Source organism: Chiloscyllium plagiosum, chromosome 15 (assembly GCF_004010195.1).
Source record: "Chiloscyllium plagiosum isolate BGI_BamShark_2017 chromosome 15, ASM401019v2, whole genome shotgun sequence".
Classification (NCBI taxonomy): Eukaryota; Metazoa; Chordata; class Chondrichthyes; order Orectolobiformes; family Hemiscylliidae; genus Chiloscyllium; species Chiloscyllium plagiosum.
The window spans coordinates 28,168,217-28,194,247 of NC_057724.1; the positions used below are offsets into that span (position 1 = coordinate 28,168,217).

At 40.2% G+C, this 26,031-nt stretch overlaps 1 protein-coding gene across 1 annotated transcript; it reads right to left on the reverse strand.

Moving 5' to 3' along the window:
• Positions 1–5,123: 5,123 nt before the first annotated feature.
• LOC122557488 (protein ripply1-like) lies at positions 5,124–20,232 on the reverse strand. The gene is made up of 4 exons (XM_043705237.1): positions 20,201–20,232; positions 18,869–18,944; positions 8,239–8,303; positions 5,124–5,691 (listed from the first exon to the last, which is right to left on the reverse strand). Exons 1-4 carry the CDS (start codon positions 20,209–20,211, stop codon positions 5,472–5,474), a joined length of 372 nt encoding a protein of 123 aa, XP_043561172.1. The 5' UTR covers positions 20,212–20,232; the 3' UTR covers positions 5,124–5,471.
• Positions 20,233–26,031: the final 5,799 nt, after the last annotated feature.

The window sequence follows — 26,031 nt, forward strand, 5'->3', positions numbered from 1 at the left end:
GTACAAGGGTGGGTTAGTAAATTTGCAGATGACACTAAGGTCGGTGGAGTTGTGGATAGTGACAAAGGATGTTGTAGGTTACAGAGAAACATCGATAAGCTGCAGAGCTGGGCTGAGAGGTGGCAAATGGAGTTTAATGCAGACAAGTGTGAGGTGATTCACTTTGGTCGGAGTAACCGGAATGCAAAGTACTGGGCTAATGGTAAGATTCTTGGTAGTGTAGATGAGCAGAGAGATCTCGGTGTCCAGGTACACAGATCCTTGAAAGTTGCCACCCAGGTTGACAGGGTTTTTAAGAAGGTATACAGTGTTTTGGCCTTTATTAATAGAGAGATCGAGTTCCGGAACCATGAGGTTATGCTGCAGCTGTACAAAACCCTGGTGCGGCCACACTTGGTATATTGTGTACAGTTCTGGTCACCGCATTATAAGAAGGATGTGAAAGCTTTGGAAAGAGTGCAGAGGAGATTTACTCAAATGTTGCCTGGTATGGAGGGAAGATCTTATGAGGAAAGGCTGAGGGACTTGAGGCTGTTTTTTTAGTGAGAAGAAGTTTGAGAGGTGACTTAATAGAGACATATAAGAGGGTTAGATAGGGTGGACAGGGAGAGCCTTTTCCCAAGCATGGTGACGGCGAGCACGAGGAGGCATAGCTTTAAATTGAGGGGGGATAGATATAGGACAGATGTCAGAGGTAGTTTCTTTACTCAGTGCCTGCAACGGTAGTAGATTCGCCAACTTTAAGTACATTTAAGTCGTCATTGGATAAGCATATGAACATACATGGAATAGTGTAGGTTAGATGGGCTTCAGATTTGTATGACAGGTCGGCGCAACATCGAGGGCCGAAGGGCAGGGCATTACTGCGCTGTAATGTTCTATGTTCTATTAAACCTCCTCTGGATGGTCTCCAACATTCTGCCTTAGATATAGGACCCAAAACTGCTCACAATATTCCAAATGCAGTCAGACCAGAGTCTTTTGCAGCCTCAGCAGAACATCCCTGTCTTGTATTTGAGCCCTCCTGAAATGATTGCTGCAGTTGCACTTGACTCCATATTTACAACAGAACTTGCTTGTATATCATATAAGAATCCTAAACTAGGATTCTCAAGTCCCCATGTGCTTCAGATTTCTGAAACCTTTTTCTGTTTAGATAATAACCTATGCCTCTATTCTTCCTACCAAAGTGCAGAACCTCACACTTTCCCACACTGTATTCCATTGGCAAGTTCTTTGCCCAAATTCCTCGCCTGTCCAAGTCCTTCTGCAGTTTCCCTGCTTCCTCAACACTATATGTCTTCTCCACCTATCTATATGTCATCTGCAAACTTAGCAACAATGCCCTCAGTTCCTTTGTCCAGATCATTAATGTATAATGTGAATAGTTGTGGTGCCAACACAGACCCCTCTGGAATTCACTAGTTACTGGCTGCCATCCTGAAAAAGACCCCTTTAAGCCTTCTGCCGGCCAACCAATCCTCTATCCAGAGATTGGGGGAAATTTCTGTATTTACTGGGTTGTCAAATTAGCAATATTTTATTGCAGTCACCAAGGTATCTTTTCTAGGGAAAATTAGTTAAATATTTGAGGAAGAGGAAAATATAAGAATGTGTGGAACGAGCAGAGTTTCTTTTGGATTTGGGTAGCAAAAGGTCAGGGCAAGAACGATGAGCAAGAAGACCTGAAGTTTAAGCATGTTAGATTTATTCAACTCCTAACTTTGCCAATGCAATACTGTTATGTCACGGGGTAAGCTCTCCTGCTTAATTTAAACCTGCAACACAGGAAAGATTTATTCCATGCAGTAATCTGTGAAAACTCGAGTAGCCAAGAACTAGTTAAAGTAAAAGTAACAACTTTATTTTTTAAAGGATAACAGAGAATAATTAACTAACAACTATATACAACTCCTTCCTCTAACCTACCTTTTACTCCCCCTTGTATAATACTAGTCCGATAAAATCCCTCATTAAGATTTCCTGAAATTCAAATTTCAAAGCCAGCCAGCTGTCGAATCTTCTCTTTATATTTTCCTCTGTCTTCTTTTCTTCTTCTTAGGGATTTCTGCTTTACAGCTTACTGATTGATAAAGATACCTTTTAAGAGAGCTACTCTGCAGGCAGTCTGTATGTGTTGGTGGTTTGGCAGTTCTCCCCCAACTGTACAATTTTTCCCAGCCTTATACCCCCAAAGCATTGGTTTTTGATATTGTCCATATACTCAATTCAAACTTGATTGGGGTTTGGTATTTTTCAGGGTATAATTTAAACTGATTGGCCTAATTTGAATTTTTTTTTGTCTCCAGGCTACGCTAGTTGCTGGACAAAAAGGTTACATTGTATCTTGTTCAGAACACTTGATGCTGTCAGATAGTTCTGCTAGCTTTTAATTTTCTTAAAGTACACCCACATCTTCATAATAGTACCCCTCTTGGCTTTAATCTGCACCAGCACCAAAATGCACTTTCTAATTAACTTAAACCACTCTCCATCAATATGAAAATAAGCCCTGGCTATTTAATATGTTACATTTCAGGCTGATGCTATCTGATTGACTGAAAATGTCCATTATCCATCTCCGGCCCATTGCATTTGTCATCCTCAAATCCAAAAGAGGAAGGTTGCATGTTTTGTCTGTTTAATGTTCTTTAGTCCTTACAGGATAGAAGATACTTTTCAGAAGAACAATACCAATTACCAAAGAAAGCTCAGTGTGAAGACCTCATCACTCACGATGCCTCTTAGAAAGGCTTGAGTGATTTCATTGCTTTTACACATTTGTTTTATCTGTAAAACTTCTAATGAAATGAATTGAAGGATCAGCACAAGAGAAGAGCTGGCACTTCATATAACTTGGCTGGATATAAACTGGAAGAGACTTTAGATCTGTGTAAAACTCTGTTTTATTCCTAAACCTGTATGCTGAAAGCTTCCTACCATTTTAATTGCCAAGGATTCATCGTAATTAAAGTCAAATTAACAAAAGTGCCTCCTATTTTGAGAATCACAGGCCATAAATTACAAATAATCATAAAAATATGGGCTAGCTTGGAAATGCTAGGTTTTTTTCTGGATTGATAACACACTCTAGTCCCAGTGGTGCCCACTGATCCCAGAATAGTGGGAGGTTGGGTGGAGTGGGAGGGTTGGCCCTGTACAGGACAGCATTTGCTGAAACCCTCAAACATGGAGAAAGGTCCTCAAGACCTGGTTCGGAAAACTCAATCCTATCCCAGGAAGACCACCAATAAGCAACTAACCGTGTCTCCACTGCCTGCAGAATCACAAAGTCAACTGGAAAATGCCAGACAGCATCCTCTTTTAACTGGCCTTCTATCTTCCTTCATGATCTGTACAGAATATTGTTCATGTGTAGGTAGGTAACCCTTTGCAACCTCCACACCTCATCTCTGCAAAAATAAACCAAACACAGAATAAAACCAGCAAACCAGCACACTAGCCATCGTGATGATTCATAGCTCTTGCCAACCTTTATTTCCAAACCCATAGGAGAGGCAAAACCCTGCCCATTGAGTATGTCATATATACTTTCAGTGCCTGAGGCTGAGTTTTTCCTATCTGTCATACATGCCCCTGATTATTTAGCTCTAACTAGCACCAGTTCACTTTACGTTTATGATCAAGGACTGTTCTTTTCTAACTGCCACACTGACCCAGTTTTCTTGCCTTCTCACTGACCCAAGTTTAATATCTGTTTTACAATTACTGATCACTTTTCTATTTTTGTATCTTCGATAGGCTTTTAGACACACAAGTGTTTTTTATGTTAAAAAGTCCATTTAATAATAAAATATCTCCAATAGTATGTACAGATGTATCCATCTTGACATCTTGCATTACTTATAAATTAAACTGGACAAATAGTCATTTAGTAGCACAGAACTTAAGTATTGCTTTAAAAGGCACATTTGTCTTACAAAGCTTTACATCTTGCACTCGATTGAACAATTTATAATGTAAAAGGGCACATTTTATACCGTATGATAAGAGACTGCTGATTGGTTGTCAAGTGGACACTGATTGATAGAGGCATTGCCATAGAGAATACACTAACTTTGATGATGACTGACAGTTACTGTCAATCTTTGTTTAAATTTAAACCAGGTTGTCCTCAGGAAAGAACCAGTGAATAGCTGGCTCCTAGTTTGCTAAGTTGAAGCAAGTGCAATGTATGTGCTTGTTTTTCCTATCAGTAAGAAACAGACCCTATGTATCAATATTGGTGGCCACTAGTATTCAGAAGTACATCATACAATGAGCCCAACTGACAATTTTAAATTGATCATCAGCATAATTTTTAACAGACAGGATTATTCAGGATAAATGTTACTTAAATCACAGAATCACTTATAATGTTAGGTGCTGTGTTTAGAGTCCTGTGAGCATAGACAGTTGGGTATGGTCAGTACCTTGTTGTATGAACAGCCAAAGGTGCATGCCCTGCTAGTCTTTGGGATATACAGGCAACATATTGATCGTCATACTGGCTCAGGAAATCATACTATATTACTCACTTGTGTGATTGGCTTTTGACTTTAAGTATCCTTGTGATGCTAGGTATGCAGCTCATATGACCCAAAGTCTGGCTGATTGTGTTTGGCTAATCACAGCAGTCAATGTGATTATCCGTCTAGCCCATGCTTGCAAACTCAAAACAGAGGTGTCCAATATCAGGTGTAATTTAGTAGTTAGACAAGATTTGTCAAATTATCCCGAGTGTGCTAGAAATTACACTAACAACCAATTTAAGATTGTTAGTCTGGTTCTCAATGTGGTGCACTTGTATGCATTAGAATCTATATATATTACCATACAGAGTCCAATTCTTAACAGAAAGAAAGCACATGTACACACACTGCACCTTACTCAACTTAATACAACAGGTCACAACATTTCCTGATTCGTTCTTCAGGGCAATGCCTTAACCAATCAAAGTCAAAATGTTTAATAGAAATTCAAGGTCAGAAATCACACGACATCAGGTATAGTCCACCAGGTTTATTTGAAATCACAAGCTTTCATAACACTGCTCTTTCATCAGGAAAATTGATTCACTTCACCTGACAAAGGAGCTTGTGATTTCAAATAAACCTGTTGGACTATAACCTGTGTGCCTTCTGACCTTGTCCACTGCAGTCCAACACCAGCATTGCCACATCATAAAATAAATTTCAACAAAGTTCAGGCAATTCATTGTCAATCATCCTGTATCTGGTGTAGTCTCCACACATCTCTACCAAACAGAATCCATTTGCCAACCAATCAGCATTTGCTTATACTATATAAAATGTTGTTCTCCTTTACATTGGTATTCTTGTGAATGTCCTGACAAGTCCAAGAAAGATAGCTTTAACAAAATGTGTCTTTTTCAGCAATATTTAAATTGTTAAATTGAGCCATTGAGATTTAACAGGATATGTTGTTGGTTTGTGTTAGTCTGTCATTTATTATAACTGTTGACTTTTCTGTTCTGTTATTTTCCCTAATACAGTTTCCTCTATAGCTGATTCTTCTTCTAATTCATCTTCCTCATTGAATTCTTCATCCTCCTCGTCAGTATCGGATTCTATGTAGAAGCTGATTGTAGCTTGCACAGGGAATGCTGACAAAAGCTCCTGCCCTTCACTGTACAGGTAGTCAAAGCATTTGCTCCTGGGCCACATCAGTCTGTGGAGAAATTAAGAAATTGCACATTTTTCACTGCTCCAAAACACAGTTTTCCTTAGAGTAAATAGTTAATAGTCTATTGCTATCACAAAATAAGCTACCTAGTAATCTACCTACTAATACCTAAGACTGTATCTCTTCTGTTTAAACTCACAGGTAGTCTATCCCCTACTATTGATAACTACCCAGGCCCTAGCCACAGTGCAGAGAGAGGAAAACACGGCAGCTGAAGATTAATGAGAGGGATTGAAAGGGGATGAGGGTCTGCAAATGGTGAAAGGATCTGAAAGGGGAGAGAAGTTATAAAAAAAGAGAGGCAACAGTCTTAAACATTTTAGCAAAGGAATGTTCACCTAACTGGGAACCAGAACATTGAAGTCATTAATTCCTTGCAAAAATGTGGAGTCTCTATATTAAAGCTACAGGACCTCAGAGGCAATGATACAGAGGAGTATTATAATGAAAACTCTGCCAATGACCAACAGTACATAAATGGTCATATTGGCATTGCCCATTCTGCACCAGATTTGCAGGCGACTCTCAATCTCCTCAATTCTGCAAAAACAGACTTTGGCTTGCCATTGAATGCTATCAAAACAATTTTCAGAGTAATCTTCCAATGAATGATGTTCCAAAACTAACTCTGTGTAATAAATCTCGGAGGGACTCGTGCATTAAATAACACAGAAGCCACATCCCCATTTTACAGTCGTAGTTGGCATATTCCTTCAAGTCAAGAGTTTAAGTGCCCCACAGCTTCTTTGAAAAGACATGGAGAGAAGGTAATGATATAAGGTAATGTGTAAGGGGTAAAATGGGGAAGATCAGAGGAGAAGGGGATAAAGTGAGTAACAGGCAGGTAGGTTAGGGAGGTGGCAAGTTTAGGTGGCTGGATGGCTTGTGGGTAGAATGGCAGGTGGGTGGGTTGGTGGGGGTGTTGGGTGGCAGTTGATTATGATGGTATGTTAGTGAGGTGGGTTGGCTGATGGGTGTGAGAAATGGGTGCAGTGGGGTCATGTCAGCAGGGGCTAGTCAGGCCAGGTTGAGGAAGAGTTGGGTCAGGTCTGGGGTTAGCTAGAGCTACCATGGGGAATCGGATCATGGGGGCAAATGGGGGAGTCAGGTCGGATCAAACTGAGTCAGGGTTGAGAGGGAGTCAGGTCAGATGGGTACTGGCCAGGTCAGTTTGGGTGCTATCAGGGGATCAGGGTTAATCAGGATGTTGGGAAAGATAATCAAAGAGGAGGTCAGTGATGTCAGTGGGAACAACTGGGGGTCAGTTGCATATTTATGGCTAGGTTTTGTCTTGTTTAACATTTCCTAAGTAACTATCCAGGCAAATAAATCAAATCTGTCCAACATCTCTGACTAACTCAGAGTGAAGACCTTTTTGGAGTGTTCCATTTAGCAGGAGGATTGCCAATCACGAGTTCAAATTTCCCAGCAATTCTATTGGATTAGGTCAGAGATCCCATAGTGTCAAATTCTGAGCATCCAGAGCATAACAACAGCTTCCTCCAGCCATTTGTTACACGGATTCTGTGACATGAGACTCCACTGTTTAAAGATTGTGACTATATTTTTAAAGTTCACTTTGTGTCTTTCCTAACCAATGTTTTCTCTGCTTCTCCATGTCACGGAATTGGGGATCTTTGATCATGTATTTTCTTTTTCATCCTCATGATGAAGTATTCTGATACACAATTTATTTCTCAATATAAATCACAACTAGTAAAAGTAAAAATCACAGAAAATTTGCCACATTAACTTATGTTTAAAGGTTATGTTTAAAAAAGACAAAAAATACCAGGCTAAAGGCATAATTATTCCAGATGTGACAGTTTATTGAATTTATAGTTGAGACCATAACATTTCATTGCCTCATCCCAGATCTATTAACCATTTGGCCAAGATTCCCAGTATTTATCTTGGGATTAGAGGGACATATTCCTTTACATTAAAATTGCAAATAGAGAGGTGATAGTTTTGTTAACACGCTTAGAGAGGAACCAGTATAACCCATCCTACACATTGGATGGGAACACTCAACAGGGACACATGGGTGGGCAGGTATTTAACAGAGAACTGTGGAACAGAAATGCAAATTAAAAATTTGCAGTCATTTCTTGCAATTTCTTGCAATTAGAAGTATTCTGAACATAAAACCAATAGGTTAGCTGAAAACTACGTATGATGTATTATTTTCTCATGTACATTCAAGGCAGAAAGTGAGTTTGGCTGAAATTAACAAAATTTGCTTTCTATGCCCATTTGCCATTTGTGAAATAAAACCTTCATGATTTATATTGGCTTTATTTTAAGTCTGCTTTTTGAAATAGAGAAGTTCACATGAGGTCACATTAAAAAAAAGACAGTTCGGATCACAAGATGTTACCATTCTTATGCTAATGTATAGTCACATAGCGAAGTACAGACACACCACTTAATGTAAAAGCTTTGGGCAATTTATAGGAATGATTTGCATTGCTGTATCCAACAGACAACCTAAAATGAAACCTAAACTTGTAACAGTGAGTATGGTCATACCTGACTGGGTGAGTGAATAAAGATATGGCCTCACTCTCATGATAGACTTGTCCCATGTGAAATGGCTGCAAAGAGAAAATACAGACAGTGTCAAAACTACAGAAAAAAACAAAACTCTACTTAACATTTTTTCTATTTTTACTTATGTTCTTAAGAAATAAAAAAACAGCAATTTAATGATTTTATGAATGAACTAGCTAAGTTTCTTGAATGTATAGTTGGCTGGGCAGCTGCTTTGCAATGCAGAGTGACACCAACAGCGTGCGTTGAATTCCTGCACTGGCTGAAGTTACCATGAAGAATTCTCTGTTGCAACCTCTCCCTTGCCTGAGGTATGGTGACCCTCAAGTTAAACCATCACCAGTTGTCTGTCTCTAATGAGAGCAGTCCTATGGTCTGATAAGACTATGCTGACTTTAACTTTACAGAGGCACGTTGATAGGGATGACCATTTGTTAATCCAGTGGGGTCCAAGTTCTCTGTACTGTAATTACTTTTGCATGCATTAGGAATTGACTTAACTTGTGGTCTCTTTAATGTTTATCACATGGCTGTTCAATTTAAAACGATTAATTTGTGCACAGCCTAATGAGGACGTTTTGAATGTTGCATGATTATGTGACCATTGAAACTTAGAGGAAACACTTGTGGAGTCATAAAAGGGCCTACTTGGAGACTGTCAGCATCTCAAACAATTTAAAGAGTGATAAGCAGTTGTAATTGTCAATGAGAAAGTGCAGATACAGGAAGGAGATCTGTGCAGGAGTAATAAATAACTGAGAAGTATATCTAACTGGATCATCATCCACATTCCACCCCAGCAACAATTGCTATTTCCTCCATTCTAACCTCGCAGTCACCCAACTGATCATCTAATGCTGATATCCTGAAACCAACCTAAGAAACCTATGGAGCAGCTCATCATTTCTTCACAAGTGGTGGTGAAAAATTTGACCTTGGCCTTAAACTGACTGCTTCACTTTACAGTTCTTGCCGACTTGGGATCTGAACTTAAGTGTCACCATCAAATTGCGAGAGCCAAACAGATTGTGGAAAGGCAGAAAATCAGGTAGATCTTATGATGAGCAACCAGTACATCCAGATGGTCAAGGAGATCTCTGGGTTGTTGGTGTGGGAACGGGAGGCATAGGGATTTCAAACAAGTTGGCAAAGAACCAGAGTACTTTTGGTAACTCTCAAGAGCCTTGCTTTCTCAAAAATATACTTTACTCATAAAATGTCTAAAAGTCCATTACGAGGAATATAAAGAAAGCAGGAAGTAACCCAAGCAGGGAATTAGGAGAGCACGAAGGGGCCATGAACCTGGCAAGTAGAGTTGGAGAGTATCCCAAGGCATTTTAGACATACATTAAAAACAAGAGGATAACTGGGGAGAAAGTAGGACCACTCAAGAATGAAGGAAGGAACTTGTGCTTGGAGGTAGAAGATGTGAGTGAGATCCTAAATGAATGTTTTGCATCGGTATTTACGCAGGAGAAGGATATAAAGGATAGTGAAATTTGTGTGGAGCATGCAAATATATTAGGGCATTTTGAGATCAAGAAAGAAGTGGTGTTAGGTCTCTTGAAGAGCATTAAGGTGATAAATCCCGAGGGTCCAATGGTATCTACCCCAGGTTATTGAGAGAGGTAAGCGAGAAGATTGCTGAGGCCTTGACCAAGATCTTTATATCCTCACTAGGCACTGGAGAGGCCCTGGAGGACTGGCAAGAAAGGAAATTGAGGGATTATTCCAGGAAACTATAGACCTTTGAGTCTCATATCAGCGGTTGAGAAGCTATTGGAGAGAATTCTTGTGGATAGGATTTACATACATTTGGATAAGCATGGCCTAATTAGGAACAATCAGCATGGATTTGAGCAGGGCAGGTCATGTCTTCCTAATTTGATTGAATTTTTCGAGGAGGTGACAAACGTTATCAATGAGGGTAGAGTAGTTGACATTATCTACATGGATTTTAGTAAGGCTTTTGACATGGTCCCTCATGGTTAGCTCATCCAGAAGATTAAAAAGCATGAAATCCACAGTTCCTTGGCCACGTGGATTCAGAACTGGCATGGCCATAGAAGGCAGTGGTAGTGATAGAAGGGTGTTTTTCAGGCTGGAGTGTTTCACAGGGATCCATACTGGGACCTCTGCTGTGTGTGATATATATAAATGACTTGGATGAAAATGTAAATGGTTGGATTAGTAAGTGTGCAGACAACACAGTGGAGTTATGGATGGTGTAGGAGGTTATCAAAGGATACAACGGGATATAGATCAGTTGCAGATTAGGGCGGAGAAATGGCAGATGGAGTTTAATCTCAGTAAGTGTGAGGTGCTGCACTTTGGGAGATTAAATGTTAAGGAAAAGTATACCGTAAATGGCAGAACTCTGAACAGGATTAATGTACAGAGGGACCTTGGGGTTCAAGTCCATAGCTTCCTGAAAGTGGTCAATCAGCATAGCTTTGTGCAGGGCAGGTCATGTCTTCCTAATTTGATTGAATTTTTCGAGGAGGTGACAAACATTATCAATGAGGATAGAGTAGTTGACATTATCTACATGGAGTTTAGTTAGGCTTTTGACATGGTCCTTCATGGTTGGCTCATGAGGTAAAGAAGGCATATGGCATGCTTGCCTTTATTGGTTGGGGAACTGAGTACAAGAGCCAGAATGTCATGTTGCATCTTTATAAGGCTTTGGTTAGGCCACACTTAGAGTTTTGCATTCAATTCTGGTCGCCACATTACAGGAAGGATGTGGAGGCTATGGAGAGGGTTGAGAATAGGTTTACCAGGATGCTCCTGGATTAGAAGGTATGAGCTATAATGGGAGGCTAGGAAAACTTGAGTTCTTTTCTCTGGAGTGGCAGAGGCTGAGGGGAGACTAGATAGAAGTTCATAGATAGGGTTGACAGTCAGAATCTTTTACCCAGAGTTAAAAGGGGCATGCATTTAAGGTGAGGGGGGAAAATTCAAAGGAGATAGGAGGGGCCATTCTTTTTTACACAGAGAGTAGCAGGAGTTGGATGGTGTGGTGGTAGACACAGATATGAAAGAGCCATTTAAGAGACTTTTAGATTAGCACATGAAGATGCAAGGATGGAGGGATATGGACCAAGGGCAGGCAGATGGAATTAGTTTAATTTTGCGACATGTTCGGCACCTCATTGTGGGCCAAAGGGCCCAATCGTGTGCTGTACTCTTCTATGTTCTATAACTCTGTGATTCATGGGCTGTTCCCAGGGCTGCAGAACAAGACAAACATGAACTGGGTCTGTAGGACCATCAATTCAGTGAATGATGCTTATTGGTCTGCCTGAAACTTGCTGGTCATCTAATGTAAGGTTTTTCCCTTGACTGACACATTCCAAGCTCCAAGACTATGTGTTGAAGGATGCAATAAAGTTTGGGTCTGCCATCATGGAGCTGCAATGGGGAAAGATCACTGTATTAGACCTTTCAGCTCTAGTACATCAAGGGGCTGGAAACTGTAGAACATTTCTAGCCATGAGCTTTCCAAAGAATGTGTATTCTAAAGATCAAAAGTATTGAAGTTATAATGGGTCACCTCAGAGTGAACATGATGCAAGGAGAAAAGTGTATTTCTATTCCACTGTCTGTTCCATTTATAAGCCACTCCTGCTTCTCCTAGGCCTCTTCTTGGACCTTAGGTCAGCTTCTTGCCGGTCCCTTTAAAGTAGACTGTGCAAGCTCTGATATGAATTTGCCTCCAATAGAGTGTTTATGGGGTAATGTTTATGTTAACCCTTGTGTTATGAAGATGTGAGTGTACTGTACCTTTAAGAGAGTTAAAAGCAGCAGAACCACCTGACAGAACCAAGTGGTCTGAAAAGAAATATAATGCAACATATGTTCGAACAACTCAATTAGCTGGTTGCCTGGAAATGACAAGATAGATTCAAATTAGGCCAATCAGTTTAAATTATACCCCAAAAAATACCAAACTCCAACCCAGTTTGAATTTAGTGTATTGACAATCTTAAAAGCCCATGACACAATCCGATGCTTTGAGGGTATAAGACAAGGAAACTTGAACAGTTGAGAGGAGAACTGCCAAGCCGCCAGCATGTAAAATGACTGCCCGAAAAATAGCTCTCTTAAAAGGTACCTTTATCAATCAGTGACCCGTGAAGCATAAATCCCTAAGATAAAGAAAAGAAGACCGGAATTCAGCGAAAATGAAAGTGGCCTGGTTTTGAGAAAAAAAGTTTTGTTTTGTAAATCGTACTCGGGGGTTTTATCGGGCTAGTATTATAGAAAGGAAAGTAACAGATAGGTTAGAGTAAGAAATTGTAAATAGTTGTTAATTAATTATTCTCTGTTATACTTAAAGAATTAAAGTTGTAAATTTTTACTTTAACTAGTTCTTGGCCTCTCGAATTTTCACAGATTACTGCATGAGATAAAGCTTTTGCTAGTTTTAAATTAAGCAATAGAGTTTACCTTGTATCATCACACTTGTAACATAGGAAGGTGAATGTGGATGTTATAATGCTGATGAATCCAAGTACATGTATTATAGCTTGCTATTATACATAAATATCACATTCACAGGCACATAATTGTCTGGGCTAGCAGAAAGTCTTGAAGTTACAACAGTGCAGTATGCTTCCACTAGCTTATCCAACTAGATGGCTAGTTGGATAAGATGGCTAATGAGATCTATATATGCTCCATTGCATGCTACGACACACTGATGCTATCACATGCGTGCCTCTCAAAGATGTATTGGCATACTGACCATGAGCTATGACTCATGCTCTTTTGCTTTTTAACCTGAATTTTTCAAACAGGGACTTACTGTAGACATAGGATCCAAATTTGCAGACTTAAGTTGCTTATGCCATTTTCAGTGAAATGAATTGCTCAGCTGTTCACAAAACTGTCTGTATTTTGTGACATCTCTTCCCAAAAATGGGTGGCATGGTGGCTCAGTGGTTAGCACTGCTGCCTCACAGCACTAGGGACCTGGGTTTGATTCCACCCTCGGGCAACTGTCTGTTTGGAGTTTGCACATTCTCCCTGTGTCTTCGTGGGTTTCCTACGTGTGCAGGTTACGTGAATGGGTCATGCTAAATTGCCCATTGTGTTCAAGGATGTGTGGGTTGGATGCATTAGTCAGGGGTAAATGTAGAGTGGTCAGGGAATGGGTCTGGGTAGGTTACTCTTCAGAGGGTCTGTGTGGACTTGTTGGGCCAAATGATCTGTTTCCATACTGTAGGGATTCTATGAAATTGTATCAAGCAAGCTTTGGATCTCTCAGAGGTGACTGTATGAATGACCTGCATCCTGGATGCAAGTGGATGTGAATTGAATATCCCCCTCAGTGAATTTGCTAACCTTGACATCCATTCAGTCAATATCAAATCTGTATCACAGCCAATTCCATCACTGTTGCAGAAAATTTCATTGGTGTTTAATGTAATTGCACAAGAATAGAAAGTTATAAAAAGTAAATGTGAGTTATCACACAAAGCAATTTAGGTTTAATAAAATGTATTCTCCCACTCCAGAGAGAGTTCAGCATGTAATCTAAGTTCACACCTCTCCTTAGGCAGTCCCACAAGGTCAAGAATGACTTGCTTCTACTCCTAGCAGGTTGTTGGGGAGAGTGAGGGGTGGAGGGGGTGTTCTGCCCAGAGTACAATAGTCTGATCGTGGATGCACAAAACTCTGCCCCAACTGAGACAGCTGGTGTATTCTGAGCTGGATGAGTGGAACGTTCTGGATTCTGCAACCTCTTCTGCTGCTTGTGATCGGCCTCCACGTGCTGCAATCAGTGACACCCAAAGTAGTTTGCACCTTTGCCAATGTTCCTCCTTCAGTTTGAAGGCAAATGATTTGGTTGGTGAATGTGCATTTGTTTAGGGAGGCTTTCAGGGTGTCCTAGTGATGCTTACTATTGTGGAGCTTGTTTGTTTAGAAAGTATGGTGTTGGGCTGGCAGACAATATGGCCCTCCATTCGCAGCCGGGCATGCAAGACCAGTGCCTCAATGCTGGGAATACTGACCTGTGAAGGAGCACTCACATTAGTACGCCTATCCTGCTACTGGATTTGCAGGATTTTGCGAAGGCAGCATTGATGATATGTCTCCCAGGATTTGAATGTCTGCTGTGCATGGTCCATGTTTCTGATACATACAGGAGGGTGGGGACTCTGTGGACCATGAGCTAGGTACTGGGTTTGACGTCTCTGTTCCTTTAAACACTCTGTTCCTCAGGCGTCTGAAGGCTACACTGGAGCACTGGAGTCAATGGTAGATTTGATTGTCAATGTCTGCATGAGGAGGATCCCAAGGAATGGGAAATGACCCATGTTGTCCAGGGGCAGATTGTGTGTTTTAATGGTCGGGGGCAATGCTGTGTGGCAGGGAGGGTTGGTTAGCCCGGTTGGTTGATTGGCTGACTTGCAATGCAAAGTGATGTGAACAGCATGATTTCAATTCCCATACTGGCTGGGGTTACCATGAAGGACTCTCCTTCTCAACCTCTCCCCTTACTTGAGTTATGGTGACTTTCAGGCTAAAGCACCACCAGTGATTTCTCTCTAGCATGCGAGCAGCCCTATGGTCTGGTGAGATAATGGTTACTTTATTTTTGGTGCGTGTCAGGAGCAGGATGGTAGGCAATCTTTGTTTCCCTGATGTCTGAAGTCCACTTTCTTACAGCCCTGAGTGAGTGCATTGATGATGGTTTGTAGCTAGGCCTCGGGTTGATTGTGAACTACAGCTTGGTGACAGAGATTGGGGTGGTCTTGGTTCTGGCCTGGAGCTGAGGAAGGTTGAACAATTTCCTGCTGTCCTGTAGGTCAGCTCCACTCCAGCTGGGAGGTACAAGGTAATGGGGTGGAGTGTTTCAGTGATTTGATTTGATTTATTATTATCACATGTACCTAAGTACAGCATAAAATTTTGTTTTGCATGCAGCACAGACAGATCATACCATACAAAGATCATAGGGTGATTGAACAGAGCAAGGAATGCAAGTCACGGCTGCAAAGAAGGTGCACAAAAGCAAGATCAACATTCGATTGGAAATTTAGGTTGTCCATTCAGAAGTTTAGTAACAGTGGGGAAGGAGCAGTTCTTGAACCTGTTGTTATGTGTGCTTAAGCTTTTGCCTGTAGACATGTTTCCTCTCACTTGAGCTTTCGTGGAGCTGCCAGTTGAGAAACACTTTGTGTTTGAAGCCTCGGAGATCCTGATTGTTCTTATTGAATCATTCATGATGTTAACTGGCCGAGAGACCAAGCATCTCCATGCAGATTCTGACTATGTGACTTTCTGGGTGGACCAGACACAGTGGGCACTCTGTGGCTCTGACACATTAGTCATCACCAGGTTGGCTATGAGGTGCCACCTGAGTTGGTCTTCCTTCTCAAGGTCTTTGAGTTCATCAGCATTGAACCTCCTGCGGCAGAGTTTTTTTCTGCCAGTTTGGGGCCAGGTTGATGGAGATGGTGGAGTGGATTAGTTGGTGGTCAGCCCAACATTTGTCAGCTCTAGTCATGGCACGGGCAATGAGGACATCTTTGAGGCCCCTCGCTCAGATGTTATATATTAATGGCAGTGCCTGGAGTGGGGCTATTGTCATGAGGTTTCCTACTTGTCCCTCTTGTGGAACAGGATGATTATTATGATGAGGTCATGTTGTAGGCACTTCATCAGGAGAAGGATTCTGATGGAGTTTGTTTTCCACAGGAAGTGAGTTTTGAATAAAATGTTTGACCAAGCGTCCATCTGCCCTCTCAGGTCACCCAAGAAACATTATGGCACTCTACTGTGAAGTAGAGTGGGTGCGTTCTCTCCATCGATTCAATCAATATTTATTCCTTAATCAACACCAACAAAACTGTCTATCTGGTCATTATCACATTGTTGTTTGTGGGAAGATTAGTTGCTGGCTTTCCTACATTATAACAATGACTCCACTTCAAAAGTACTTCATTCACTTTGAGACACTCTGAGACAGCTTTCTTTTCTTTTTACTGATGATGTAAGTCATCTCAGTAAACATGAGTTTAAGTTCTCACCTCATAGAATGCATTTTCTTAAAATAAATCGACAACTATTCATTAAAACGAAAGGAGAGAACAGAATTTGTTCAAAGGATTCACAAACTTAAAAGCAATGCTTTCTTTCAGTCAGTCCTGTGGTTATTTTTAGACAGAGTTACAGCTACAACCCACTTTCAGGACTTCAGTCAAGCTACTGGTCATGCTTCATCTATTTTATTTTCCGTAGTGTTGTGACACAATGTCCACAGAAAGAATGAGGCAATGTCTTGGGCATTTAAATAAGATGAGTTGTTGAAATCATAAGACCGATGTACACTGGGAACATCATCCCAGCTACTCTGTGTATAAGCAAACTGGCAGAATAGCATTTGTTTGTATCACTGTCTAGAGACGGACCTTACTGAACTATGACAGATAAAACAGCATTCACGCTGTGCACAACTTAAAGATTCCTCAGCATTAGACATCACAAACCTGACTGTAGTTTTGTGTGAATTCTACACTATTCCCTGGGTCTGGAATGATGGCCTTTCAGTAATCTGTTCTCCAGTGTTAATGCCAAGACTTTATTATCTCCTTGGGTAGTTTGAAACATTTGATGAAAGGCCAGGCTTGGAGTGGTAGAGTGGCTCAGTGGTTAGCTATGGACCCAGGTTCAATTCCAACCTCAAGTGACAGTCTGTGTGGAGTTTACATGTTCTCCCTGTGTCTGTATGGGTTTCCTCTGGGTGCCCTGGTTTCCTGCCACAGTCTAAAGATGTGCAGTTTAGGTGAATTGGCCATGCTAAATTGCCCGTAGTGTTAGGTGCATTAGTCAGGTAAAAATATAGGGTAGGGAAATGGGTCTGGGTGGGTTAATCTTTGGAGGGTCAGTGTGGACTTGTTGGGCCTAATGGCCTGTTTCCACACTGTAGGGAATCTAAATGAACAAAAGGTATTGATACAATTCATATTTATTCTAATCAACAATTGACAGGAAATATTACTGGAGCTAGCAATCCAATAGATCTCTTTTGTTGTTAGTTTGCATGTTCAGTACAACAGTCTGTATGGTCGAAAAATGTATTAGGTGAAAAAAAGCTAATATGTTTGTCAAGCTTTTGCTTGGGCATAAAACTTGGACTGTGAGTCAGCCACAAGTCAAAACAATCTCATTCTTATTTCCTCTGATTTCAGAAGGTGAACAAACTGAATGCCAGCTTTATTTTATGCCAAATCAAAAATCTACAACCCCATCTTCCCATAATCATTTCACAGGAATCAACTCTTATAATTGTCCATTTCTGGTCTATCAGAGCATTCAGCTGACTTAAAGAAAATATTCCCCTTACCCAGTTTCTACAGCTCCCAAATAACGTTTAAACAGCTAATAACGAACAAATTTGTATACTATAGATTACATTTCCACTGAATAGATTATTTCACTCAGGAAGTGCAAAGACTGAGTGTTTTATAGACATGGAAGGACTGCAGTTAGTTTACACAGGATTGGGATGAAATGCATCATTTGAATTTTCACAAATAGATTAGTAAATGGCTCACAGGCTGAAAAATGGTACACATAGAAAAATGGAAAAAATGGGTGTACTAAATCCCATTGTTCTTTCAAGGGGATGGGGACATCATTGGCAAGGCCAACACTTGCTACCCATCTCTAAATGGCCTTGAACTCAACAGTTTGCTCAATCATTTAAGAGTGCAGCTAAGCGCTAAACACCTTGCTATCCAGAGTCTGGAGTCACATGTAGGTCTGATCAAGTAAAGATAGCAGATTGCCTTCCCCAAAAGACATTGGAGTGGACACCAAGATTGAAATATGTTGCCTCAGAGTGATATGTCAAAACCTATGTCCATTGTAGCATATGTGAGAGGGATAACTCGCCAATCTAATGGATGGTGGATGGAGTACCTGATACATATACACACACAAAACTGCTGTACTACTACACTTTTGTCACAGATGCTTCAGTTTTAAAACACAACTTGCATTTTTGAAATGACCCTTGCAACTTCTACATTTTTTTAATGATTCATTCAAGGGATGAGGGTGTCACTAGCTAGGCCAGCATTTAATGCCCATCCCTAATTGCCCAGAGGGCAGTTAAGAATCAACCACATTGCTGTGGGTCTGGAGTCACATGTAGGCCAGCCCAGGTAAGGACAGCAGTTCTCTTCCCTTTTTTTTCCCTGATGATTGATTCATGGTCATTATTAGATTCTTCATTCCAAAGTTTTCATCAAATGCAAATTCCATTATCTGCCATGACAGGATTTGAACCCGGGTCCCAGAACATTAGCTGAGTTTTCAGATTAATAATCGATCAATAATACCACTAGGCCATTGCCTCCCCCTTTGCTTAATAAACAAAGAAAGAAAGTAAGCTGGCAACAGGAATCTAGAGTTGTCATAGATAGTAATGGAGCATCATAAACAACACATACTTACTACATTTACCACTGCTTCAGAACTTAACAAGTACAACTGTTAAGATCCAATCCATTGAAGTATTTAATATCATCTATTTTCTTGCTTCGAACCATATGAATACCTATTTCCAGCATGAGGCTAAATAATGACTTACTGAGTTTTGTCTTCCTAGTCTCTGGCTGTCTATATCTCTGGCTGTCATTATCCAGGGTCTCCAAAGTGGTGAATGACTGGAAGATGGATAGAAAGATGACTGTCATATAAGGCAAGAGGAAGACAAGAAACAGATTCAGCTATGTGTCCCCATTCAGAAATCTCACCTTAACATTCTTATATGGCACTCTACAACTGCACGAAGATGTATTTAAGTGGCATTTAAGTGGCAGTTCTCAAAAAGAATTATAGGTGTACAATACAGGAGGAGCAGTGTTCATATAAAACTTAAGAATTTTTAAAAATAAAAATGCAGCTTTTTTTAAAAAGTCTCCTTTTCTTTGCTGTTACCCTGGTCACTATTACAACATTACACTATCCTTGGATCATTAGAAAAATAATAACCAGGGTTTGGTAGTGGTAATATTAGTTTGATAGATCATAATTTTACATAGTGCAAAGCAGATGCCACAAGTCATTTGAAGTGAATGGAGTTAAAAACTAGAAGCGCTGCAGAATCAGGTAGCAATTCACCATCTCCATTTAAAACTCCAAACTAAGATATGTTTCTTAAATTTTCATTTTGCTGTTCTTTGAATCCAAAAAATAACACTCAGGTTGTCTTTTGAACAAAGTTTCAAATACATGCTCGAAAGATTTAATCAAGAACCTGCATGGAATTCCCTGAAGACTAATTTGTTAAGCATGACGCCTGGTCTCAGACAGGCTCCACAGTCCAGGTTGGTCTCAGATTTACAATACTCATCACAAAGGACTATACCAATATAATTTTCACCAGACACAAAATATGCAGTCAAAGTCATTGTACAGTGACCCCTGCTGGATGGGGAATTAGGTTCATGACAGACACATCTGTGATTCCAAATATGGCCAAATAATGCGTCATCAATTTCTACTTAAGCCGACGCATTAAATGTGTTAGAATTACTTATGAGAGTGTGGTCAGCAGCTACGTACATACATCAACAAACAAATGTTTGACTTCAAATCAGAAGGGGCCAAAATTAGACCAAAAATTACTTTTCATTAAAATAACTGGCACAGAAAAGTTAAGTTAAAGATTAATGCTGGATTTAAGAGGAGCAAGAAACTATCATTAAAATCTAGAAATTGACTGCCTGCTGCTGAACAATCAAGCAAAAAAGGTAAGTTGCTCAAAGGTGAGGACATTTTAAGGCGAGCTTTTATTGCAAGCAGCTTGACAATCAAGTTCCATTCAAGTTGAACAGAAAGTTTAGATTATTGAAACAAAAACTGACCCTGAAACTAGCCCCAGTGGCTTTCCTTTCAAAAGACCAAAAATACACCTTACCTCCCTGGCATTTCACATATCTGTTTGTTTTGCTTGAGCCTGATGTCTTGAACTGTTCTGTAGCAGAGGCTCTGAGCTGACAACAAAGACACTTCCATAATTCTGAGCAGATTTTGTTAAAACCGTACAACCTCTCAAACTTTCCAGCAAGCGAAACACATCTATTGCAAATTTTTCTATCTCTCTGCAGGCTAATCTTTGGCTAGCTCTGAATTCAGAGAGTTATAGAACTGGGAGTTTATAGCTTCTTTCAGAGAGGAGTTCATGAATAATTCCTTTTGCCTGCCTGCATCCCTGGGGGTTCAGTGTGAAATTTAGCACAGTTGAATAAACAGGAGCCCTGTGGGAAGACAGAAATTTTTACAAGAGGTGCTGATAAAGAAAATGTGAAGAGGAAAGTTTAGGCACCATCAGTGACAAAACACCAGGCCTTAAGGCAGAGTTGTTAAATACAATTAATAAGGACGTTAGATGCCTTTTTGTCATTTAAAGAGAGAAGGGGGAAGTGGTAGATCAGATAATCTCTTTTTGCTGCAACCAGCTACAGAACTGATATACAAGAGGACACATGTACGTTCTGAACATCAATATGGAGTACAATTAGCGAGATACATTTCACCCCCCCCACCCCCGCCCCCCCTTTAAAGGTTTTATACTCATAATATTGGAAAATCATTATAAAGACCACAGTTTTGTGGTAATCAGTTTGTGAATAGCATTGAGATGCATGGGAATGATTTTGAGGTATACTGAGGGCCCACAGGTTACACAAACTATGATTTTCATTACAACATTAGTTTGGATACATTCCAGTAAAACTGAGCGGCAACATCTTGATCAAAGTTCTAATTTTTAGTTACATTCTAAGTCAAAAGAGGATAGGACAGCACAGGAGATGAGAAGAGTGTTTCAATTGCGAATGACTAACGCAGAATACTATCGAAAAAAATTAGAGGGCAGATTTTAATTTTTAGCTGCAAAATCTGGCATTACTGTGGTAAGGTACAATCATTATCTGGTTATGCTTTTCTTTCAAGTACATTTACACCATAATGTAATACAAGTGGCAATTTTTCCACCTTTCATCCATGGACAAAAAGCAAACAAGAATCTGAAACCAGAACCAAAGCAAATGTGTTGCTAAACCTTTTTGTATATTTTAAATTAAATATGTTAATTTCTGTTTCTCTGAGATTTCCAAATTCTCACGTGGTCCTGTTATTGCTAAGAATTATGTCAAATAAATCTAAACTTCTTTCACTTTGCACTTTGGACAACTAGCAGAAAAAGGATGTTTTAGTACCAAGATTTTTTATATGAGTTCTGACCAAAAATGTGAATTTGTTCAGACTCATAGTCTGCCTGAACCCTGGCATCAAATGGCATTCCTGTTTAGAAGCCAGGCTCAAGGTAATCCACATCTTAATATCCTAAGTAAAATTGTAAATTGTTCTTTCCCATTCATCTCCACTTACACTTCACTTGACAAATGAGCAGCACTCCAAATGCTTGTGATATCAAATAAAACTGTTGGACTATAGCCTCGTGTCAGGTGACTTCTGACTTTGTCTACTCCAGCCCAATACCAACACCTCCACATTATGACTAACAAGAACACTCAATGAACATCAGAACAGTAAGAGATCCTGCACATTGTTGAATCTAAAATGAAAGAGTCAATAACAAGAGGGCATAATTTTAAAATGGAAGACAAGTGATTTTGAGGGGATTTGGGGAAAAATATTTTCATTTTGAGGGCAGTGGGGGTATGGAATACACAACCTGGGAGGGTAGTTGAGGTGGGAAATGTCAGAACTTTTAAACAGTACTTAGAAGAACATCTTTGACTGTTAAAGCATTCAAGGCTATTGGCCTAGTGTGGTTAGTAGTATATTTTTGGCAGTACAGATTAGATGGGCTGCAGGGCCTTTTCTGTACTTATGATTCAGTAAAAGAAACTACATTTATACAATGAGCTTCACAACCTCAGAATACCCTTAACTGTCAATTTAGATTCACTGTTGTAACACAGGGAACAGAACAGTCAATTTGTTTGCAGCAAGGTCCCATAGAATGTTCTTCTATTGGTGAGCATTGATTCTTTTCCATCAACATGACAGGGGCACCACCACAACTAGCTCATGTCAGAAGTGGAGCTTCAGAGACCAGTATGCTACCTCTGAACCAAGGCTAAACTAATTATTAAATCCAATATCTGTAGTAAAATTCCAATATCTGTAGTAATTTGCTCCTACATGGATTTTATGAATAGGTGGTGATGTTTGATATATTTATTAGAGTGTTTTGAGGGTGCAGTATGTAAAGGGGAGACAGTATATGTAGTATATGTAGATTTGTAAAAGTCAATCAATAAGATAACACACAAACTGTTAGTATACAATTAGTGCTGGGGCAAGTTATTAGCATGGATGGTGAATTGGTTAACAGACAGTAAGCAGAATCAGGATAATTCCTTCTCCTTGTCTGATAATCGCATGCCTAACGCTTGCAGAAAGTTTTTGTGTCTTGTCCTGTCTGGACCTATGTGCAATGAACCCCAAGCATTCCAATGGATCAGGCAGTCTGTCAGATATAACTTTAACACAGGGTCATTAAACAGGAATGACATTCTCTTTGTGAGATGCACCCATGGTGTAATTTCAGAATCTCAGCTGGATTCCTGAATTGTTTTCATTGGATAGTTGAAAAGTGTTTAAAAGTCTCATTCCTTCAAATCCAGCATCAAAGCTGCCTCCAAAAAGTCTAAACGATCATCATCCCCTAATCTCAACCCTTCTGGAACCCTTGCTGAGCCATAGTCTATCAGCCCTGCTATGTATCCTATGTTAAAACAGAGACTACACATCTAAAGTACTCAATTTGGCAGGTCAGTGTAAACTGTTTATTTGTTAATTCTCAGTGCAAAATAGGCCTCACATATTGATAAAGACCATTAATGCAGTTGTGATCCATACATGTGGTAATCAGGTTAAATACAGTAGAGACTGAATATATAATTCAGTCCTTGAGTGGGCAATTAAAGGGAGAGTCTCCCAAATATCTATGCGAGAATGAGATCTGCTTGCAAACTGGCACAAGCCTAACTTGAAAACAAGCTAATATTCGTCACCACTTAATGTTCCATAACTTGCATTGTTTGTGGCAAAAAAGCTACTGAATGCTCCCTGACTCAACTAAATCATTAATATAGATTGTAAAGAGCTAAATCCCAGCACTGCCCATTCTTGCACAGCCTGGAAATTTGAAAATTCCATCATTATCCTGATTCTGCTTACTGTCTGTTAACCAATTCACCATCCATGCTAATAACTTGCCCCAGCACTAATTGTATACTAACAGTTTGTGTGTTATCTTATTGATTGACTTTTACAAATCTACATATACTACATATACTGTCTCCCCTTTACATACTGCACCCTCAAAACACTCTAATAAATATATCAAACATTACCACCTATTCATAAAATCCATGTAGGAGCAAATTACTACAGATATTGGAATTTTACTGAAAACACAAAAATGCTGGAGATCACATTGGGTCAGAAAGCAAGCTAATGCTTCACAGCAGCTCTGATGAAGAATCATCTAGACGTTAACTTTCTTTCTCTCCGTGGATGCTGACCCATTGTCATCTCCAGCAACTTTTGTTTTCAATTTATAAAACCATGGCGGCTTTGTCTGATCATACTGTGGCTCTACTCTGCATTTTTAAGTCTTCTGTAGATTTAGGGGAGAGGGGATGGCCTAGTAAAATAGTGGAGTACTATAGCTACCCTCCATTCCATACAAACTGTTCCATCTTCAAAAATGACCACCAAATGCATCCATTATTTCTGGGGCCATTTCCTGAAGTACTCTGGAACATTGATGATTGGACTGTGGGGATTTACTGGCCTTTAATCCCATCAATTCCCCAACACCATTTTCGTAGTCATACTGATTTCCTTCAGTTCTTTCCTGTCACATGTTGTATTCACAACACTTTAGGGATGTCACTTGTGTCCTCTTTTGTGAACTCAGAGCAAAATGTGCATTTAATTGGTCTGCCATTTCTCTGTTTCCCATTATAACTTCCCTAGCTTCGGTCTATAAGGAACCCACATTTGACTTCATTAATCTTTTGTTTTTCAAGTATCTCTAGAAGCTTTTACAATTAAGTTGTATGCTCCTTGCAATGCTTTATTTTCCCTCTCTTAATCAGTCCTTTTGAACTCCTTTGATGAAATCTAAATTGCTCCCAATCCTGAGAGGTGCTGCACTTTTTAACTAATTTGTATGCCCTTCCTTGGATCACATACTGTCCCTAATTTCCTTTGTCAACTATGGTCAGGCTGTCTTTCCCATTTTATTTTTGTGCCAGACAGGAATGAGCAATTATTGTAGTTCATCCACACATTCTTTAAATGTTTGCCATTGCCAACCACTACCTTGCCTTAAAGTAATGTTCCCCAATTTATCATAGGCAGTTCAAGCCTCAAACCATCATAGTATGTAACTCAGAGTTGATCGGGGAGCCATTGGATGTGGTTTAATTGGACTTTTAGACAGCTTTCAATGAGCTTCCATATACAAGATCAAAGCACATGGGAGTGAGGTGGTATACTGATATGGATTCAGAACTAGGCAGATAGGAGACAAAGAGTAGGCATAAATAGATCTTTTTTTGAGTGGCAGCTAATGTTTAGTGGGGCATCAAAGAGATCAGTGCATGGACACCAGTTAATGACAATATTTGGAAATGATTTAAATGGAGGAACTAAATATCCACATTTACAGATGACAGAATGCTAGGTGGGAGAGTGAACTATAAGGATGATGCAGAAATGCTTCAATGTGGTTTGAAAATGTTGAGTGCATAGGCAAATGCAGGGCAGATGAAGCATAATGTTTATAAATGTGAGGTTATCCATGTTGATGGGAAAACAGAAAGGCACATTATTATCTGAATGATGATAGTTTAGGAAAGAGATAGAACAAGACCTGTATGTCCTTGTACACCAATCACTGAAAATGAGCATGTAGGTACAACAGATGCTGAAGAAAACAAATGGTTTGTTGGCCTTCATGGGAAGATGTTTCAAATACAGGAGAAGAGATGTCTTGCTGAAATTGCACAGAACCTCAGTGAGACCACACCTTGAGTATTGTGGGCGATTTCAGTTTCTTTATCTGAGGAAAAATGTTCTGGCAACAGAGGGATTATAGCAAAGGTTTACCAGACTGATTACCGGGAATGATATGACTGATATATAACAAGGGACTGGATCGGTTAGGACTATGTGGTACGGTGGCTCAGTGGTTAGCACCGGAGCCTCACAGCATCAGGGACCTGGGTTTGATTCCTACCTTGGGCAACTGTCTGTGTGAGTTTGCACATTCTCCCCGTGTCTGCGTGGGTTTCCTCTGGGTGCTCCTGAATTCCTCCCACAATCCAAAGATGTGCAGATCAGGTGAACGGGTCATGCTGAATTGCCCATAGTATTAGCTACATTAGTAAATATAAGGTAGCGGAATGGGTCTGGGTGGATTACTCTTCAGACTGTGGACTTGTTGGGCCGAAGGTTGGAGCTTAAAAATGTGTTGCTGGAAAAGCGCAGCAGGTCAGGCAGCATCAAAGGAACAGGAGAATCGGCGTTTCGGGCATAAGCCCTTCTTCAGGAATGAGGAGGGTGTGCCAAGCAGGCTAAGATAAAAGGTAGGGAGGAGGGACTTGGGGGAGGGGCGTTGGGAATACAATAGGTGGAAGGAGGTTAAGGTGAGGGTGATAGGCCGGAGAGGGGGTGGGGACGGAGAGGTCGGGAAGAAGATTG